The sequence below is a fragment of the Bubalus bubalis genome, chromosome 13 (assembly GCF_019923935.1).
Source record: "Bubalus bubalis isolate 160015118507 breed Murrah chromosome 13, NDDB_SH_1, whole genome shotgun sequence".
Classification (NCBI taxonomy): domain Eukaryota; kingdom Metazoa; phylum Chordata; class Mammalia; order Artiodactyla; family Bovidae; genus Bubalus; species Bubalus bubalis.
Window position 1 is genome coordinate 86,848,974 of NC_059169.1, and position 18,847 is coordinate 86,867,820.

Genomic DNA, 18,847 nt, shown 5'->3' on the forward strand with positions numbered 1-18,847 from the left:
TTCCAGATTGTGCTTCTTCCAGCCCAGCGTTTCTCATGATGTACTCTGCATATAAGTTAAATAAGCAGGGTGACCATATACATTCTCGGCATAATCCTTTTCCAATTTGGAAGCAGTCTGTTCATGTCTGGTTCTAAATGTTTGTTCTTAACCATATAGATTTCTCAGGAGGCAGGTAAGTTGGTCTAGTAGTCCTATCACGTGAAGAATTTTCCACAGCTTCTTGTGATCCACACAGTCAAAGGCTTTAGCATAGTCAATAAAGAAGAAGTAGATGCTTTCCTGGAATTCTCTTGCTTTTTCTATAATACAACCCATGTTGGCAATTTGATCTCTGCTTCCTCTGCCTTTTCTAAATCGAGCTTGAACATCTGGAAGTTCTCAGTTCACGTACGGTTGAAGCATAGCTTGGAAAATTTTCAGCATTACTTTGCTAGTACATTCAGATCAGATCAGATCAGTCGCTCAGTCGTGTCGGACTCTTTGCGACCCCATGAATCACAGCATGCCAGGCCTCCCTGTCCATCACCAACTCCCGGAGTTCACTGAGACTCACGTCCATCGAGTCAGTGATGCCATCCAGCCATCTCATCTTCTGTCATCCCCTTCTCCTCCTGCCCCCAATCCCTCCCAGAATCAGAGTCTTTTCCAATGAGTCAACTCTTCGCATCAGGTGGCCAAAGTACTGGAGTTTCAGCTTTAGCATCATTCCCTCAAAGAAATCCCAGGGCTGATCTCTTTCAGAATGGAGTGGTTGGATCTCCTTGTAGTCCAAGGGACTCTCAAGAGTCTTCTCTAACACCACAGTTCAAAAGCATCAATTCTTCGGCGCTCAGCCTTCTTCACAGTCCAACTCTCACATCCATACATGACCACAGGAAAAACCATAGCCTTGACTAGACGGACCTTTGTTGGCAAAGTAATGTCTCTGCGATGAGTGCAATTGTAAGGTAGTTTGAACATTCTTTGGCATTGCCTTTCTTTGAGATTGGGATGAAAACTTTCCTTTTCCAGTGTAGCCACTGCTGACTTTTCCAAATTTGTTGGCACATTGAGTGAAGCACTTTCACGCCATCATCTTTTAGGATTTGAAATAGCTCAGCTGGAATTCCATCACCTCCATTAGCTTTGTTTGTAGTGATGCTTCCTAAGGCCCACTTGACTTAGCACTCAGATGTCTGGCTCTAGCTGAGTGATCACACCATTGTGGTTATCTGGGTCATGAAGATCTTTTTTGTATAGTTCTTCTGTGTATTCTTGCCACCTCCTCTTACTATCTTTTGCTTCTGTTAGGTCCATACCATTTCTGTCCTTTACTGTGCCCATCTTTGCATGAAAAGTTCCCTTGGTATCTCTAATTTTCTTCAAAAGATCTCTAGACTTTCCCATTCCATTGTCCTCTAATTTTTTGCACTGATCACTGAGGAAGGGTTTCATATCTCTACTTTGCTATTCTTTGGAATTCTGCATTCAGATGGGTATATCTTTCCTTTTCTCCTTTGCCTTCAGCTCTTCTTCCTTTCTCAGCTATTTGGTAGGCCTCCTCAGCCAACCATTTTGCCTTTTTGCATTTCTTTATTCTTGGGGATGGTTTTAATCATCGCCTCCTATACAATGTCACAAACCACTGTCCATAGTTCTTCAGGCACTCTATCAGATCTAATCCCTTGAATCTGTTTGTCATTTCCACTGTATAATCATAAGGGATTTGATCAGGTCATAGACTAGTGGTTTTCCCTACTTTCTCAATTTAAGTCTGAAATTTGCAATAAGGAGTTCATGATCTGAGCCACAGTCAGCTCCTGTTCTTGTTTTTGCTGACTGTATAGAGCTTCTCCATCTTCTGCTGAGAAAAATTTAATCAATCTGAATTCAGTATTGCCCATCTGATGATGTTCACGTGTAGTGTTGTCTCTTGGGTTGTTGGAAGTGTGTGTTGGCTATGACCTGTGTGTTGTCTTGGCAAATTTCTGTTAGTACTTCATTCTGTACTCCAAGGCCAAAATTGCCTGTTAGTCCAGGTATCTCTTGACTTCCTACTTTTGCATTCCAGTCCCCTATGATGAAAAGGACACCTTTTTTGGTGTTGTTTCTGGAGGTCATCATAGAACCGTTCAACTTCAGCTTCTTTTGCATTAGTGGTTGGTGCATAAACTTGGATTACTGTGTATTGAATGGTTTCCCTCAGATATAGAGAAGATTCTGTCATTTTTGAGATTGCACCCAAGTACTGCATTTCAGACTCTTGTTCACTATGAGGGCTACTCCATTTTTTCTAAGGGATTCATCACCTACAACGGTAGATATAATGGTCACCTGAATTCTGTTCACCATTCTGGTCCATTATAGTTCTCTGATTCTTAAAATGTCGATGTTCACTTTTGCCATCTCCTGTTTGACCACTTCCAATTTGCCTTGATTCATGGACCTAGCACTCCAGGTTCCTGTGCAATATTGTTCTTACAGCATCGGACTTTACTTCCATCACCAGTCACATCCACAACTGGGCATTGTTTTCGGTTTGGCTCCAGCTCTTCATTCTTTCTGTACCTATTTCTCTACTCTTCTGCAGTTGCATATTGGGCACCTACCGACCTGGGGAGTTCATTTTTCAGTGGCCTTTCTTTTTGCCTTTTCATACTGTTCATGGGGTTCTCAAGGCAAGAATGCTGAAGTGGTTTGCATTCCCTTCTCCAGTGGACCATGTTTTGTGAGAACTCTCCACCATGACCCATCCATCTTGGGTGGCCCTACACGGCATGCCTCATATCATTGAGTTAGACAAGGCTGTGGTTCATGTGATCAGTTTGGTTAGTTTTCCCTAAGTGTGGTTTTCTTTCTGTCTATTGTCTGATGGACAAGGATAAGAGGCTTGTGGAAGTTTCCTGATGGAAGGGAATATCTTTTGTTGGGGAATATCTACATAGTTAGATATGTCTAATTAAAACAGAAAAATGATATATTCTTCAAAATAAAATTTATTAGAAACTTTGTTTTTAAACATGTTACTTATAAGAAGACAAAAAACAAAGGAATTCTAAGAAGTAAAAGCACTTAGACGTATCTCTCGAAGATGCAATATTTAGCAATATAAATGAGGTACAGGGTGAAATTTGCTCAAGGAGTTAAGAGTGTTGTTTCAATGTGCTACTAATTCTGGTTAAAGAAAGAAAGTAGCAAAAGACCTTTCAATGATAAAGAACCTAAGCATTATCAGGATAAGAGGTCAGAGTGTTGATGAAGAAACCATGTAATTTGAGCCTAAGGATGTAAAAGCAGTTTGAACAAAATTCTGTAATGTGAAGATGAGTGGGAAGTGGGACCAGGACAAACATATTCTTCAAAGTCACAGTGACCAATGAGAGAAACTAAGATTAGTCTTAACCTCTAACAACAAACACAAGCATGCTACAGCTGTTGGATAAAATAAAGATGGACAAGAGGGTTCTTTGAAGATCCGACAAAAATTCATCAGTTCATCCTGGAGAAGCATCTTATCCCTATTCATAACAGGTCCATTGGTAATGGCATATAACAATGAGTTTAAAACCAGACCAAAGTGGAAAGCAATCATTGTTATGGAATAGTACGTGACTGAAGGCACAAATTTTGGTGAAGTCTCATGCCTGGTGGGCCAGCAATTCCCTCAGCCTACAGTGTGAGGTCTGACATTCCACCTAGTGCCTCCAATTTGAACTTTATTCCCCACATCAGTCCTACAGGAAATAAAAATCCATTACAGAGAGGTACCGACTCTCTACCCCTCCCCTTAATCCTCACCTCACCACAAGGGTTTGCATTAATAGGCCTCTAATTTTAAAAGTGAACATTTTATGCTTTGAAACAGAACCAGACCTGCAAACATTTTTCTATCATGCACTTGTCAACGTAAACAGAAAGTTATTCTATGAAGGGGTGAGGAAATGAAGAATGCTTTGTGATTATTCCCTCTAGTAAGTTATCAAAAACACCCTTAAAAATTACATTTGGACTTTTCTTACAAACTCTCTGACGAAATATGTACTTAGAAATGGTATTAAAAATGAGAAAAATATAGGGTGTGGAGTAAGGCAGCCCTCCGTCTAACCCTGTGCATGGCAATTCTGAAGCAGCTCTGCTAAGGCATGGACTGTTATCCTCCAGCCCATAGTTTCCTCCAGGTAACATTCTGTACCTCACTAAAATGCTGTGCAGATAAGTGGGATGACACATGAAGAGCATCTAGTACAGGGTCCTAGCAACTCCATCAGTGGCAACTGTATTTGGCTGAAGATAATAAGAAAAATAAAGCTAAAACATTACAATGGAAGCTTACTCCCTAATTCTTGGTAGCTGATCAATAGTTCTAAACAGATACCATTCCCAATGAGCACACTACCCACAACAGATCGCTAAAACAACAATAATAAATTGATTCCTAGTTGAGAATCCCCAACTAGAAAAGATCGGGGCAAAACTGCTGTCACAATGAACAGCTGTTTCTCAGAGGAACCCACAAGATCATGAAAGCCTCCCTATTAAAACAGACGAGAATAGACATTCCTTTGTTAACTAATGCAAAAAGGGTCTGAGAGAGGAAAAAGGAAGGAAGGAAGAGGCGAGGGAGAGAAGAAGGGAAGGACAGAGGGAGAGAGAAAGAAAAGAAGCTGAACAGCTCTTCCTATACACATTAGATGGGAGATTCTAGTAACACTGGGGAGACTCCCTGGACTAGCATCTCCGTTCAGTCACCTGCTAGCTGTGTAACAATGGGCAAGTCACTATCTCTCTAAGCCTCAGTTTCCTCATCTGTAAAACGGGAATAATCACAGTACACATACCACATCTGTTTGTTGTTGTAAGGATTAAGTGATAGAATAGCACCTGGCATTTGACTGACAGTAGATGTGTTAGCTATGAGAGAATGTCACCCACTGTAGTTGGGGACATCTGATACTAGATGAAGAAAAGTCTCAGCAGAGATCAGAAGGGTGAGCACAATAAATCAGCCAGGCAAAATACGGAGGGAGTGCACCAGGCACTGGGAAAAATAAGCAGAATGGCCTGAACTCCAGAGCAAACACTCCACAGAAAGCTGCTGTAGTAGAGGGCAGGTGTAGAATGAGTGCTCCAACTTCTTATGTGCTATACCAGACAGATCTCTACTTTGCTGGAGAATTTCCTGCTCATTCATGACCCGGGTCATGAATGCCTGTGAATGATGTAAGAATGTGAACATATTTTAACATATTAAGCATTTTAACAATTTTAACAATGTAAACATATCTTAATAGAAACTTAAAGAGAAAATATGTATCTTTGCCTAGTGTATTTTTAAAAAATTTAATATTGCAAGATATTTGCTTCCTAATATTGTACTGGTTTCTGCCATATATCAACATGAATCAGCCACAGGTATATATATGTCCCTTCCCTCCCGAACCCCCCCGCCACCTCCCACCCCAGCCCACCCCGCTAGTCACCACCGAGCACCGGGCTGAGCTCTCGTGTCACACAGCAAATTCCCACTGGGAATTCATTTTACATATGGTAGTGTACGTGTTTCCATGCTCCTCTCTGAATTTGTCCCACCCTCTCCCTCCCCAACTGGGTCCAAAAGACTGTTCTTTGTGTCTGTGTCTCCACTGCGGCCCAGAACATAGGCTCATCAGGATCATCTTTCTAGATTTTATACACATCCGTTAATATACAAGCAGCTCAATAGCAGAAAAACAAACAACTCGATAAAAAAATGGGCAGAAGACCTAAACAGACATTTCTCCAAAGACATATGGCCAAAAAACACAAGAAACGATGCTCAACATTGCTTATTATTAGAGAAATGCAAATCAAAGTTACAATGAAGTATCACCTCACACTAGTCAGAATTGCCATCATTTAAAAATCTATGAACAATAAATGCTGGAGAGGATATGGAGAAAAGGGAACCCTCTTGCACTGTTGGTGAGAATGTAAATTTACACAGCCACTATTGAGAACAGTATGTATATTCCTTAAAAAACAAGGACTATGATCCAGGAACCCCACTACCATATGACCCAGCAATCCCACTGCTAAGTCACTTCAGTCGTGTCTGACTCTGTGGGACCCCATAGACCTAGGCAGCCCACCAGGCTCCCCGGTCCCTGGTATTCTCCAGGAAAGAACACTGGAGTGGGTTGCCATTTCCTTCTCCAATGCATGAAAGTGAAAAGTGAAAGTGAAGTCACTCAGTCGTGTCCAATCTTTAGCATGGACTGCAGCCTACCAAGCTCCTCCGTCCATGGGATTTTCCAGGCAAAAGTACTGGAGCGGGGTGCCATTGCCTTCTCCGAGCAATCCCACTACTGGGCATATACTCTGAGAAAACCACACCTGAAGGAGACACATGTTACTTCAATACCCCAATGTTCACTGCAGCACTTTTTATAACAGCTAGGAAATGGAAGCAGCCTAGATGTCTATTGTATTAATGTGACTTTCCAGAACAAGCTTCAACATATGAAAGTTCCACATCTATCCCTAATATTTTCATACTAACTCACTGAAATTAGCATAGTTTCTGAAGTTGAATAGTATGGAATTAAACAGCAACCTAAGAGATCAGAAGACATTGACAAACAGACATTTATTTCTCAGTAATTTCTATCAGTCTTGACACTGTGGTCTTTCTAAATGTCTACTGTACAGCACTTTTCTCTCAATTAAAAAAAAAAAAAAAAGGACACAACCTTTAAAATTCAAGGACTATAACCATAAAAAAAGGAAGAAAAAATCTGCCTGCAAAATTGTACTTCCCTTATAGTCTTCTTTATGCTTATTTTTATTCTAAAGAAAATTCCCTCTCCAAATTATTTATTCAAATACAGTGTTTTATACTTAGCTCTAATGATTTTAATTCAGTACAACATGAATATGAGCGAGTGCGTGTATGTCTGTGTATGTAGGAAGTGTGTGGTAGCAGGTACTTCCAGGAGCCAGGTGAACTCGGAAACAAACTATAGCTCTCACCTTATCACCCTCCACCTTGAACCTTTCTCCACTCAAACACTTTTCCCTCTGCCCACCACCTACTAAGGATGCTAAGTAACCCACAGAAATCCTACCAGATCTAAGGCAGATGTGGAATTAGATGTGATTGATGTGTATGATTATACAATATGGACTTGGTCTCTTTCTTCATTTGCTCAAGTGGGGAACAGAAACAGCAAAAGGATGCAGAGTTATCAGGAAGACTGGCTGATACGTGCAAGGCATTTGGAAAACTATCTTGTTCATAGAAAATATTTAGTATCTGATGGGTATTATTATTTTATAATTTTATGTCATGGATCCTCAAGACCACCCTCAGGTTTGATAATTTGTTGGAAGGAGCCACAGAACTCAGAAACTTTGTTATACTCGTTGTTACAGCTTCTTACAGGAAAAAGATACAGAGTAAAATCACAGTTGTCTTCTCCCAGTAGAGTTTCATTATTCCAGCAAGGACACGTCACAACACATGTGATATGATGTACTGCCAAGAAGAGAAGTTCAACCAAGCCTTGATACCAAGAGTTATTGAGGAGGTCAGTCATGCAGACCAGAATGTAGACCACCACCATGAATGACCTTGGCCCCTCAGCCTTCAACACCACACAAAGGATGAGCCGACACAGTGTGGGCCAAGGCCCCAGGTGAACAAAAACAAGTGTTCACAATGAATCACATTTTTTTGCATAACTATCTAGCTTGGCCCAAGGTCCCGGGTATACAAAAACTGCTTTATTGGGCAGGATATTCCAACAGTTTACAGTTGTTCTCCCCAGAGCCAGCCAAGGACCAGCAATTTCTTTGAAATGTGCAGGGTTTGAGTACCTCAAGTTTACTGAGTTAACCCATCATGGCATAATAATTAAGCAACCACCATGTACCAAGAGCTGTGATACTTAATACTTATCTCATTTAGTATTTAAATACTACCCCGAGAAAAGAATTAACACTTCCTTTTACAAATATGGAAACTGAGGCTCAAAAATGTTAAAAGTATTTATAGTCATATAACTAGTGTGGAATCCAAACCCTGCTCTCTCAAACTGCAAAGCCTTTGCTATTTCTACTAAACCATGTTGACTCATAAAACATAAAAATTAAAGTAGCATATTATGCAGTATATCACACATATAGGCACATAAGTATATCTAATAGTCGAAGTTTTTTCTGCTAGTGAAAAAATAATTTTTAAAAACACTGTGAATTTATGGAGGAAGTAAACTAGACTTGTGAACCAATTTTCATTTAAAATATTGACTTTTTATTGAAAGGCTATCTAGTCATAATCAGGTGATTATAACTAAGTCCAATAAATTCAGCAATAAAGCTTTCCTGAAATTAAAAATAAATTCAACCTTCTTTAAATTCAACCTTTTTTTTTCTTTATACCTCAAAAGTTTTTAATCCCCAAAAACATTTGCTGAAACAGAAAAGTGACTCACCCATCTATTACGAACAATGTAATTTTTCATCGTAGAAATGAAAATGTATTACCAGTTTCCCTAGGGAGACAACAATGCTTTCTCACTTTAATATGTGTGTGGGTTTTTTCCCCCATTTAATCAGCTAATACTTTTCAAAAGATCTTTTTAATGCCTAAATGAAAGGATTCCACATCAGAGACCTGACCTCCCTATTAAAGCATCTAAAGGAAACCCTAGGAACTTAAAATCCATTCAAAGGCAAATCGCAGGTAGCTTATTGTACAATGCATTGAGAAAAGAAAAGGGAAAAAAAGCTTCATAAAAACCGTACAGAATTTGGTGAAATTATACCACAAAAATAAAAATTGATCTTAAGCATAAAGAAACAAATTCAGAGCCAAAAACTTATTACAAAAGTGCTTTGTAATCAGCCAGGAGGGGAGTCTTTATGAAAAACTTCAGAATTTGTCACTTTTTCAATCAAAATTTCTGATTACAACTTAATGTTGGGAAGGCCCAAAAGAGAACAAAACACACATTTTTCAATAGATTTAAAAATCTAAAATTTTTAAAGCTAAATTTCAACATCTGAAAACGTAAGTTTTACTACAGACAACAGGAGTAGAATGAATTACTAAACAGTAAATGAAGTAATATAGATATAAATACTTTTAAAAAACAAATTAAGATTTTTAACATACCATAAACATGTTTCTGAAGTTATTCAAATCAGTCAAGAAGTCTTCTACGGACACCTTCTTCACATCAATGGCATAGTACGCCATTATATTCTGGTATAACTTGTCCATGTTTTCATGTAATTTTGAAAGTTTCTCATATTGTTCTTTTGCACTGATAACAAAGCTGTATATTATAGTTAAGGTACTCAGAAATTTACAAAGAAATGTTTTAGGGGAAAAAAAATCCTTAAGTAATATGTTTTAATTGTTAGCCATTATTATACATCTCCAAAATGCCAAAACTATTCGAGTTAAACATTCTTACAATTCAATCCATACTGTACAGTGAAGAAATCTTCACTGTGATTCCTAATTAACAGTGGTAAAACAATCAGAAAAGTTAAATATTTAACATTTTGCTTCTACGACTGGGTTCAAGGATATTTTTCTTCTAATTTGCCTATCTTATCAGATCCCATAATATGATTTAAAATCATAGTTCAGTAGTTTCAATAATATTCAAATGTCTCCTTATACTTTCTAAAAATCTAGATCAAAATAGTACTAGCGGGCAATGCATTTATATCTAGTATCATTTTTAATCCTTGGATGAACAAGATTCTGTACCTAAAATTACAAAATCATAAGCAATAATAATAATACATACATGTATCTCCATATACTGTCTTGTGAAACAACCATATTTGTGAAATGCTGTAGATGAAGTGAATTTATGTAAATAGAAATCACATTTCAAATGCATTCAGAAATTCTCATTACATGGAACTTTTGCTGATTCATTTGTAATGTGCAGGAAGCATCCCTTTATTTACCTACCAAGTTCAGAAATCAATGTTGGTTCATTTATTCAATCTATGAACTAAAATTTATGTCCCAAATAGAGACTACATCCACATGCATCATTTATATAGCCTTAGTGAAGTCACTCAGTCATGTCCGACTCTTTGTGACCCCATGGACTGTAGCCTATCAGGCTCTTCCATCCATGGGATTTTCCAGGCAAGAATACGGGAGTGAGTTGCCATTTCCTTCTCCAGGAGATATTCCCTGACCCAGGAACTGAACCCGGGTCTCCCACATTGTAGGCAGATGCTTTACCATCTGAGCTGCCTTAACTCTCGTCTAAAAGAGGAATCGTTGTCTGCCTTTGCTTGTCCAAACCTATCATTCTAAGCTTAGTTCCATTCTTCCTCTTCCATGAAGCCCCCTTGTCTAATCTCTGTGACTAAGAGTGATTACTTGTTCCACTGAGTACACAGCACTTGTAGTCCACTGTACTCTGTGCAATGAAGTTCTTTGTCCTTCTAGTTCAATCCCCTAGACGTGCTTTGTTCTTGCTTCCCTGGTGGCTCAGATGGTAAAGCGTCTGCCTGCAATATGGGAGACCTGGTGCAATCCCTGTGTCAGGAAGATCCCAGCAAGAAGGAAATGGCAACCCACTCCAGTATTCTTGCCTGGAAAATCCTATGGACGGAGGAGCCTGACGGGCTACAGTCCATGGGGTCACAAAGAGTCAGACACGACTGAGCAACTTGCCACATTTGGGGGGCTAATCACCTGTGACTGTCTGCCCTTTTTCTAGATGTTGTATTAAGTCAAATCATTTGAAACTGTATTGGTGCTGATGACTAATTTCACTCTACTGTCATCACTCTTAAATTGTGGTAGGAAAGATAAGAAGTCTCAAAAGTCTGATGTAAGAGGATATATATATATATATGTGACTAATTCAAAGTTGTATGGAAGAAATCAATGCAACATTGTAAAGCAATTTTCCTCCAATTACAAACTAAATTTTTTAAAAGCCTGATATAAATCATGGAACTCTCTTCATAAATACGTGCATATATACATTCATACACAAACACATACAATTTGGATGTAATGTTATGAGCTAACAGAGTTCCTAAAAAGTAGTTACCTTGGACAAGAGGTTGTACTACATGGTGGGTATTCCTAATTGTATGTTCTACAGGTACTCATATTTTGCCTCATCATGACTTATAAGGTTTTCAGGTTTTTGTTTATTTATTTTTAATTGAAGGATAACTGCTTTATAACATTGAGTTTGTTTCTGCCATACACCAACATGAATCACTTCACAAATACTAATAATTTTTTTCTAACACCTAGGAATATGCCCATTCACAGGAATCAGATCAGATCAGATCAGTTGCTCAGTCGTGTCCGACTCTTTGCGACCTCATGAATCGCAACATGCCAGGCCTCCCTGTCCATCACCAACTCCCAGAGTTCACTGAGACTCACATCCATCGAGTCAGTGATGCCATCCAGCCATCTCATCCTCTGTCGTCCCCTTCTCCTCTTGCCCCCAATCCCTCCCAGCATCAGAGTCTTTTCCAACGAGTCAACTCTTCGCACGAGGTGGCCAAAGTACTGGAGTTTCAGCTTTAGCATCATTCCTTCCAAAGAAATCCCAGGGCTGATCTCCAGAATGGACTGGTTGGATCTCCTTGCAGTCCAAGGGACTCTCAAGAGTCTTCTCCAACACCACAGTTCAAAAGCATCAATTCTTCAGCGCTCAGCCTTCTTTCACAGGAATAGGCTTGGTAAATAAATTAAAATAAAGTCCTATTATTCAATAACACTTCTTAGATTTTCAGGTAAGAATCAAGAGTTAATAAAATGTCAGAAATATGCCTGGACATACTTAATAAAAATAGCAAAATTCCATTAAATGATGTGATGTGAAAGAGCCAAAACCATGGAAATTACATGGTCTTTTTCCAACAGCTAGAGTTTTAAATATTCTTATCATTGTTATCTGACGGAGGAGCCTGGTGGGCTGCAGTCCTTGGGGTCGCTAAGAGTCAGACATGGCTGAGCGACTTCACTTTCACTTTTCACTTTCATGCACTGGAGAAGGAAATGGCAACCCATTCCAGTGTTCTTGCCTGGAGAATCCCAGGGACAGGGGAGTCTGGTGGGCTGCTGTCTATGGGGTCACACAGAGTCAGACACGACTGAAGTGACTTAGCAGCAGTGGCATCATTGTTATCTGTATAACAATTTGCTCCCAAAGGAAATGAAGTACAACTTTAAATAGTGGAATTACTGACAAAAAATGCTAAGATTGTGATTGAATTGCAATGATGTTGGAAATAGCCAAATAAATTCTCAGAAGTATAAATGACTATCTGATAGAATGGAATAAAGGGCTACTTTAATGAGGCTAATGATGGGTACTATCTCATTAAGAGATAGCAGAACCTTCAGATTAAAAAAAAATCATCATCATTTGAAAGAAAAAGCAAACACAGGTGTTCTCATGCCAATTGTTGAACTTCAGTTAGAAATTAATGCCCATAATTGTAGTAGTAACAAGGCTTTATTTTTTCCCCAGCACAAGTCCTATATTTATAACGGGCTTTAGAGAAAGGCAAGTTATTCAACAAAAGTTTGATAAAATTCATTACAGAAACATTGATATATATCCAATTACATGACACTTTTGTGAAATCTATTTTCTTTTTCTTTATCAAGACTAAGGCAATATTCTGATGAACTTCTACTTGACCCAGTGGAATTTCCCCATTTGAAAGGTACAAGAGAACTGCATCTGTGTTCACACACATTGAACATATGTTTAGTTTTGGCCAACTGAATAGTCAGACTGAGATCTGGGATTTAAACAAGTTCTGTTCATTCGCAAGCAATACAGCACAAATAGATTCTACTTTTATTGGCATATTATTGCACCTCCCCATCTATGACACCTTTTACTTCCATTAATCACCTTACAAGGATCAGCTTCAACCGGTGCTACACATCTAACACCTTTAATAGATCTTCTCAATGACCCGGGACCCAGACGGCCAGGCAGTCAGCTAATCTACAAGTATTCACCGAGCCCCACTGAGAACATCTCTTCTAGACACAATGGAAAACCCTGGCTAACAAGGTAGGCAAAGTCCCCATTTCCATGAAACATGCATTCTAGAGAGTGGTGACAGACAGTAAATAGATGAATGAGATATTCAGACAGGAATAAGGGTGATAAAAACAAACGTTTGTGCGTGATATTGTACAGGGTGACAGAGCCTAACTTATGCAGGGTAGTGAGGGAACTCCTGGCTGAGAAAGTGACAGCGACCGATGCATGCCTGTCAAGCCCAACATGGTGATTGTACCAAGACCTCTGCGAAGGAAGAGATCACTGTAGACCTGAGGCTGTACAGAGGATGAAGAGCAGCATATTTTAACCCAAGTCTTTAAAGTTTGTTGAGAATGTGTTAAATGGAAAACAAGTGAGAGAAAGCAGGGGGAAAAAAAAGGAGGAAAGACTAATTTAAGAGAAAAAATCTGCTCTTACGAATCACTCAATTACCTAACTTCCCACTCTTGCAAATGGACCACATATTATGCAAGTATACATTTCACTCATTCCACTCTTCCATTTTACTTCCTAATCACACTTAAATTAAATTAAAATGTACTAACTTGCTTTACCAGAAAAATTCTGTGCTTTATGCAGTGTGAAATATAGATATAAGTAATATGCAAGTTTTCCTCTCAAGGAATTTATTGGGACAGTTTTAGCATCTACCTAGTAATTTCTGGAGTGTCCAAAATATTGTTATACAGTGGGACAGCAAAAAAGAAAATGTGAAAATAAAGTGTGATCACAAAGAAGAAATTTGAGGACTAAAAAAATGGAAAAGTGACAAATAACTTGTTATGTAAGTTCTATGGCAAATACAAAAATATCAAGTAAAATGATTTCTTCTACAAGACTTGGGAGATAGTGGGACATGGAGAAAAGAGAAATGCAAAGGCCTGTGCAAGGAGAATTCTGAGGGTGATGTGCTAGGATCTATTTGTTATTTTTCCTTAAGATATATTCCAGAATGTAAAGGTCAAAAGAAAGGAATAAGCATTGCATGACACTAATCCTGGCATTTTCCCAGTTTCTCATGGACAAAGAATTTTAAAAGTATGTACACCTAACAATATTGGTGACCCTACCACAAATCACATAACAAATTTTTCAGGCAAATACTTACAGTGAAATTACTCTAATTACACTTCTCACCAGACTTATTAGCAACTGAAAAGTAGGGTAATTATTACTTAAAAGTTAATGTGATAATGAAATAACTGTGTTTGCCTTTTAAAGAATATAATTTTGTATTTCTTAATATTAAGACGTGCATGTAAAGAAAACAAGTACTGCTAGAATAAAAATACAATATACTATAATTGAGTGCTACTCATGAAATTACAATAAAATTGTATCACTATAATATAAAACAATTTACAAATTATTTACTAGTTCAGTAAATCATGATTGTTCAATCTAAATATCTATTTGCATAAATGAACCATTAATAACTTTGATAACACATTCTTTCAAAACTGACTGATGAACCAAACGTTTGATATGTCTTTCAACTAATAAGCACTAATACCTAAAACATAAACAAACTGCCGGAGTTAATAACCCCAACTTTAGTTAAACACAGGTTTATTTATTGTGCATTTAGTCCCCAAATTCTTCCATTTTCTAAGATGTAAGAAGCTCACAATTTTCCATTTTAATAAAATCTGTATAAATGTATTTAATATTCAAAATCTGACTTGTTGTCAGTCCTAATTAAAGTAAACAAAACTTTGCAATGAATGAATTTAATTACTTAGAAACTAGTATGTTTAAAATGAAAAGCAAAAGAGTGCAATCTAATCTCAGCAAAGAATATTTATGATTACAAGCTTTGTCAATAGCAAAGTGCACCAACTGTTCATATATCTGACTTCCAAGAGATACATGAATGCTAATCAGTTCATTAGAGGCATCTAGGTTGTGATATTTAGCGACAGGATGTAGGAGCTTTCTTGTCCATGGAGTATAATTGTATTCAGAATGAAAAATTGTTTCCAACAAAGCTTCATCCTTCCTGTTTCTGATTTCCTACTGGCTGCTTTTTATGAGCTGCATACCTTTCAATAAGCCAACATCATTCAGCTTCTGTGTCATATGAACACAAATATGGATAGGTCCTGAATTGTCTGCTGAGCAGGATTCTACTAACCTTATTCTAATCTCAAGAATTTATTTCAGGTCCTATGTTCCAGATAACTGAGATTCATAATTAGTACATGCACAATGTATTACTGGAAATTGTATGCAAGCAAAACCTTTTCAAAAATGCTTTCTATCTATAGGGAACAATAAAAAGTGCCTCAATGAACAGTTCTTAATGATCACAATATTGTCATATATGAATATTGTAACATGATAAAATGGTGGGTGGGAGGAGTTAAGAATGATAACCTGTAATTCTACAATAATAAATTAGGCTTAACCATACTTTGCCAAAGGAGAAGGTGTGGCAAACACCTTGGATAAACACAGATTTCATCTTCAGTTTTCAAAACGCAACCTTCTCAAATGTAGTGATAAAGACATCCTGCCTAATAAAAGAAGAAACTGTGTGGATAGGAAACATATGAAAGGAAACAAACACATTAGCCTGAATTGATTATTGCTCGAGTGAATTTTTATGGTATTTCCCAAAAGAGATGGTGCAGAAAGCTAAAATTGAACTAATTCACAATTAAGCTGAAAGTATACAGGACAATAAAGTCTATGACAAGCCAAATAATAATTTTGTGATCTGCCAAATCTCAGGGAAGAAGAAATGAATAGAGGAAAAGTAGTTATTTTAGGTATCTCAGTTTAAAATAAAATATTAGGAGTATCTACTTATAAGTGCTTGTTTAGAAGTGGGTTATCCTTTCACATGGAATTCTGAAGCCCATATGGGATTTTAAAAATGTACATTTGTAATATTTTATTATAAGGCAAAAGATATGTCTCTAATTTCACAGAATGGTTTGGAAAGCAACTCAACATTAGTTTCTGGAAATAAAAAAAAAAAAGTTTGTTACTTCAATTACTCATTAAAGATGAGTTCACTGACAAAGTGGGGCTTCCCTGATAGCTCAGTTGGTAAAGAATCTGTCTGCAATGCAGGAGACCCGGGTTTGATTCCTGGATCGGGAAGATGCCCTGGAGAAGGGAAAAGCTGCCCACTCTAGTATTCTTGGGCTTCCCTTGTGGCTCAAGTGGTAAAGAATCCGCCTAAAATGCGGGAGACCTGGGTTCAACTCCTGGGTTGGGAAGATCCCCTGGAGAAGGGAAAGGCTGCCCACTCCAGTGTATAGTCCATGGGGTAGCAAAGAGTTGGACATGACTGAGCGACTTTCACTTCCCACTGACGCAGTTAGTGAAACCAAAGATAATGAAATTCAAAGGACCTTAAATTAAGCAGGACACTCCTAATGCTATTAGTTTTTATGTATATATGCATATCTACAGACATACATACACACATGTATTCATCAATTTGGGTCAGGAAAATACCTATACCAGTAAGACTGTGATAAGTTCAGTTTTGCTTTTTGGAACAGTGTAGTATTTCTGAAGGAAATTTTAAAGTTTCTCAAATATGAGTTAATTTTTGATATGCAAAAATTCATTTTTGAAATTAAGCTGACAGGCACACCAGTTTATAAAGTCTTCATCTGCTTCAAAAGTATTGGTCCATTTCAAAAGTATCTATATCACAACATGATATTAAATTCAAACTTCCTCAAATTGAATCTTCCTATCCTTTCAATTTACCATGAACATCAGAAGGAAATAGGGCATATGGAAGGAAAATGAGGAGAGAATGTATTAGATTAATAAAAAGGAAAAAAAGGAATGAAATTAACAGAATAAATTTCTGTATTATTCACTACAGGCAAAACCCTTGATAAAGTTCCTTGTAAGAAGGTAAAGGATAAATTTTCTATAATTGGTCATAATACAGTGATTTCTGGCTATGCAAGTACACTTAAAAGGTTAAGTAAATTGTATTCCTAATTGACTAGTAATTTAAAGTTATTTAGATATCAAAGGATATGGACATCTTTGTCACAAACTTATCATGCAAGTCTTCAGGAGGGGGAAAGATTTTCAAATCTTTCTCAAGCTGTCGAAGTTGCCTTCCCATCTGCTTCAAGTTCTTTTCCAGGGTTTCTACAGAAACTAAAAGAGAGAATATTATATGCCTTAAAAGGATGAAATTATAATATAAAAAAGTAAAATATTCTAGAAACAAAACACATGAAAAACCTTACAATAACAATGAAAAATCCATGAAAATAAAGGAAAGGTGAATTTCACTTAAAGTTTTAAAAACCTTTAAAATTTTAAATCCAGAAATGAAGAAAACAAAAGATTTTTAAAAACAAGAAAATTTTGGTAAAGCTCACATACACGAACCACATATAAGAAATATCTTTTGTTGAAAATCAAAGTCCTTGATCTCTATAAACAATACAAAATAATCAGTCAATTAAGAAAAAGATGGCAAAGAAAGAGTATGTTTTTAAATTAAATCTATTTCAACATAATTTGAGCACTTTTCAAAATGATGGTGTTTTGAGAGGGGAAAAATATACAAAGAAAAGATGGGGAAACTCTGCCCCCTTGTCCAAGGTCACCTACATCAGGAATGAAAAGATATCAGGGGTTCTTTGAGTACCATGCAAAACAAATTTCAAACTTTCTTTACTGGTACTCTGAGAACAAGTAAACTCTGTTTATTAAATAATAAAGTATTTTTGTGTATAAAGTATAAAGTATATTTTGTGTATTCTTGCCTAGTTAAAAGTCACAAATAATCCACACACAGCTAAACCCAAGGGAATACAATTAAGTATTCTCTGGATAGATGGATGGCTGGAAGACAAATAAACTATATTTTAAATTAACATTTAAATTAAATGTATTAACACACTATTGAACAAAATCACATACTTAAAATATTATGATTAAATCACTGATCACATTTTACTACACACAGACACACATCAAATCTGGCAGATAGATATCTAGAGAAAAGACAAATAAGTCTGAGGAACTTCCATGTAACAAAAAGCACAAGGCAAACACTGGGAAGGAACATAAGTGGATTATTTTTTTTTTTTTTTGATGTCTAATACATCATTCTAACACCATCCACTGCTCCAGTACCCACTGGTATCTCCCAACTCACTGACACTCATTGCCTGGAGTTAGCCCAGAACCCACGTGTTTAAGGACTCAGTCCCATAAAGACTGCCCTCACTTGAGAGGGCAAGTTATGGGGATCACCTGTACTTCTAACCAATGATAAATTCAGGGGTTCTCATGCACTCCCCACACCCCTTTTATTTTCTATAATTTACTGGGATGCCTCACAAAACTTGCGGAAGTACTGTAGCTGCTACTACAGCTTTTATTGTAAAGGATCGAACTGAGGAATAGCCAAATGGAAGACATGCACAGGAAGGAGGGCTGCACAAGGCCCCATGTTCTCTGGGTGCAGTGCATGCATGGCCTCCCGGAACACCCACGTGTTCACTGTAACACAAGGCCTCTGTGCCTCTTTATCTCAGCGTCTCAGCAAAGCCTCACAACACAGCTGCAATTAACCTGATAGTGGGCTCTCTTGCCTGACCTGGAAGCGAGAGGGACGGCTGAAACGTGTGTCCCTCTGATCTCCTGGTTGGTACTTCTGTCAACCAGTGCCCCATCCTGAAGTTCCCCAAGCTGGCCCTGCTCCCGTCTGCCCTGAGTCATCTCGTTGGCGTACAAAGACACTCATCATGTAACAAGGATGTTGGGAACCAGGACATAAGTCAAATGCATAGTTTTTCCTC

At 37.7% G+C, this 18,847-nt stretch overlaps 1 protein-coding gene across 8 annotated transcripts in view; it reads right to left on the reverse strand.

Moving 5' to 3' along the window:
* Positions 1-18,847, reverse strand: part of DIAPH3 (diaphanous related formin 3) — a 569,530-nt gene that overhangs the window by 203,906 nt on the left and 346,777 nt on the right. For all 8 annotated transcript variants that reach the window (XM_025263061.3, XM_044926876.2, XM_025263062.3 and 5 more), the window contains 2 exons: positions 17,065-17,189; positions 9,137-9,301 (listed from right to left, as the gene is read on the reverse strand). In XM_025263061.3, the coding sequence (XP_025118846.3) occupies positions 9,137-9,301; positions 17,065-17,189 (290 nt within the window). The remainder of the gene's footprint in view (positions 1-9,136; positions 9,302-17,064; positions 17,190-18,847) is intronic.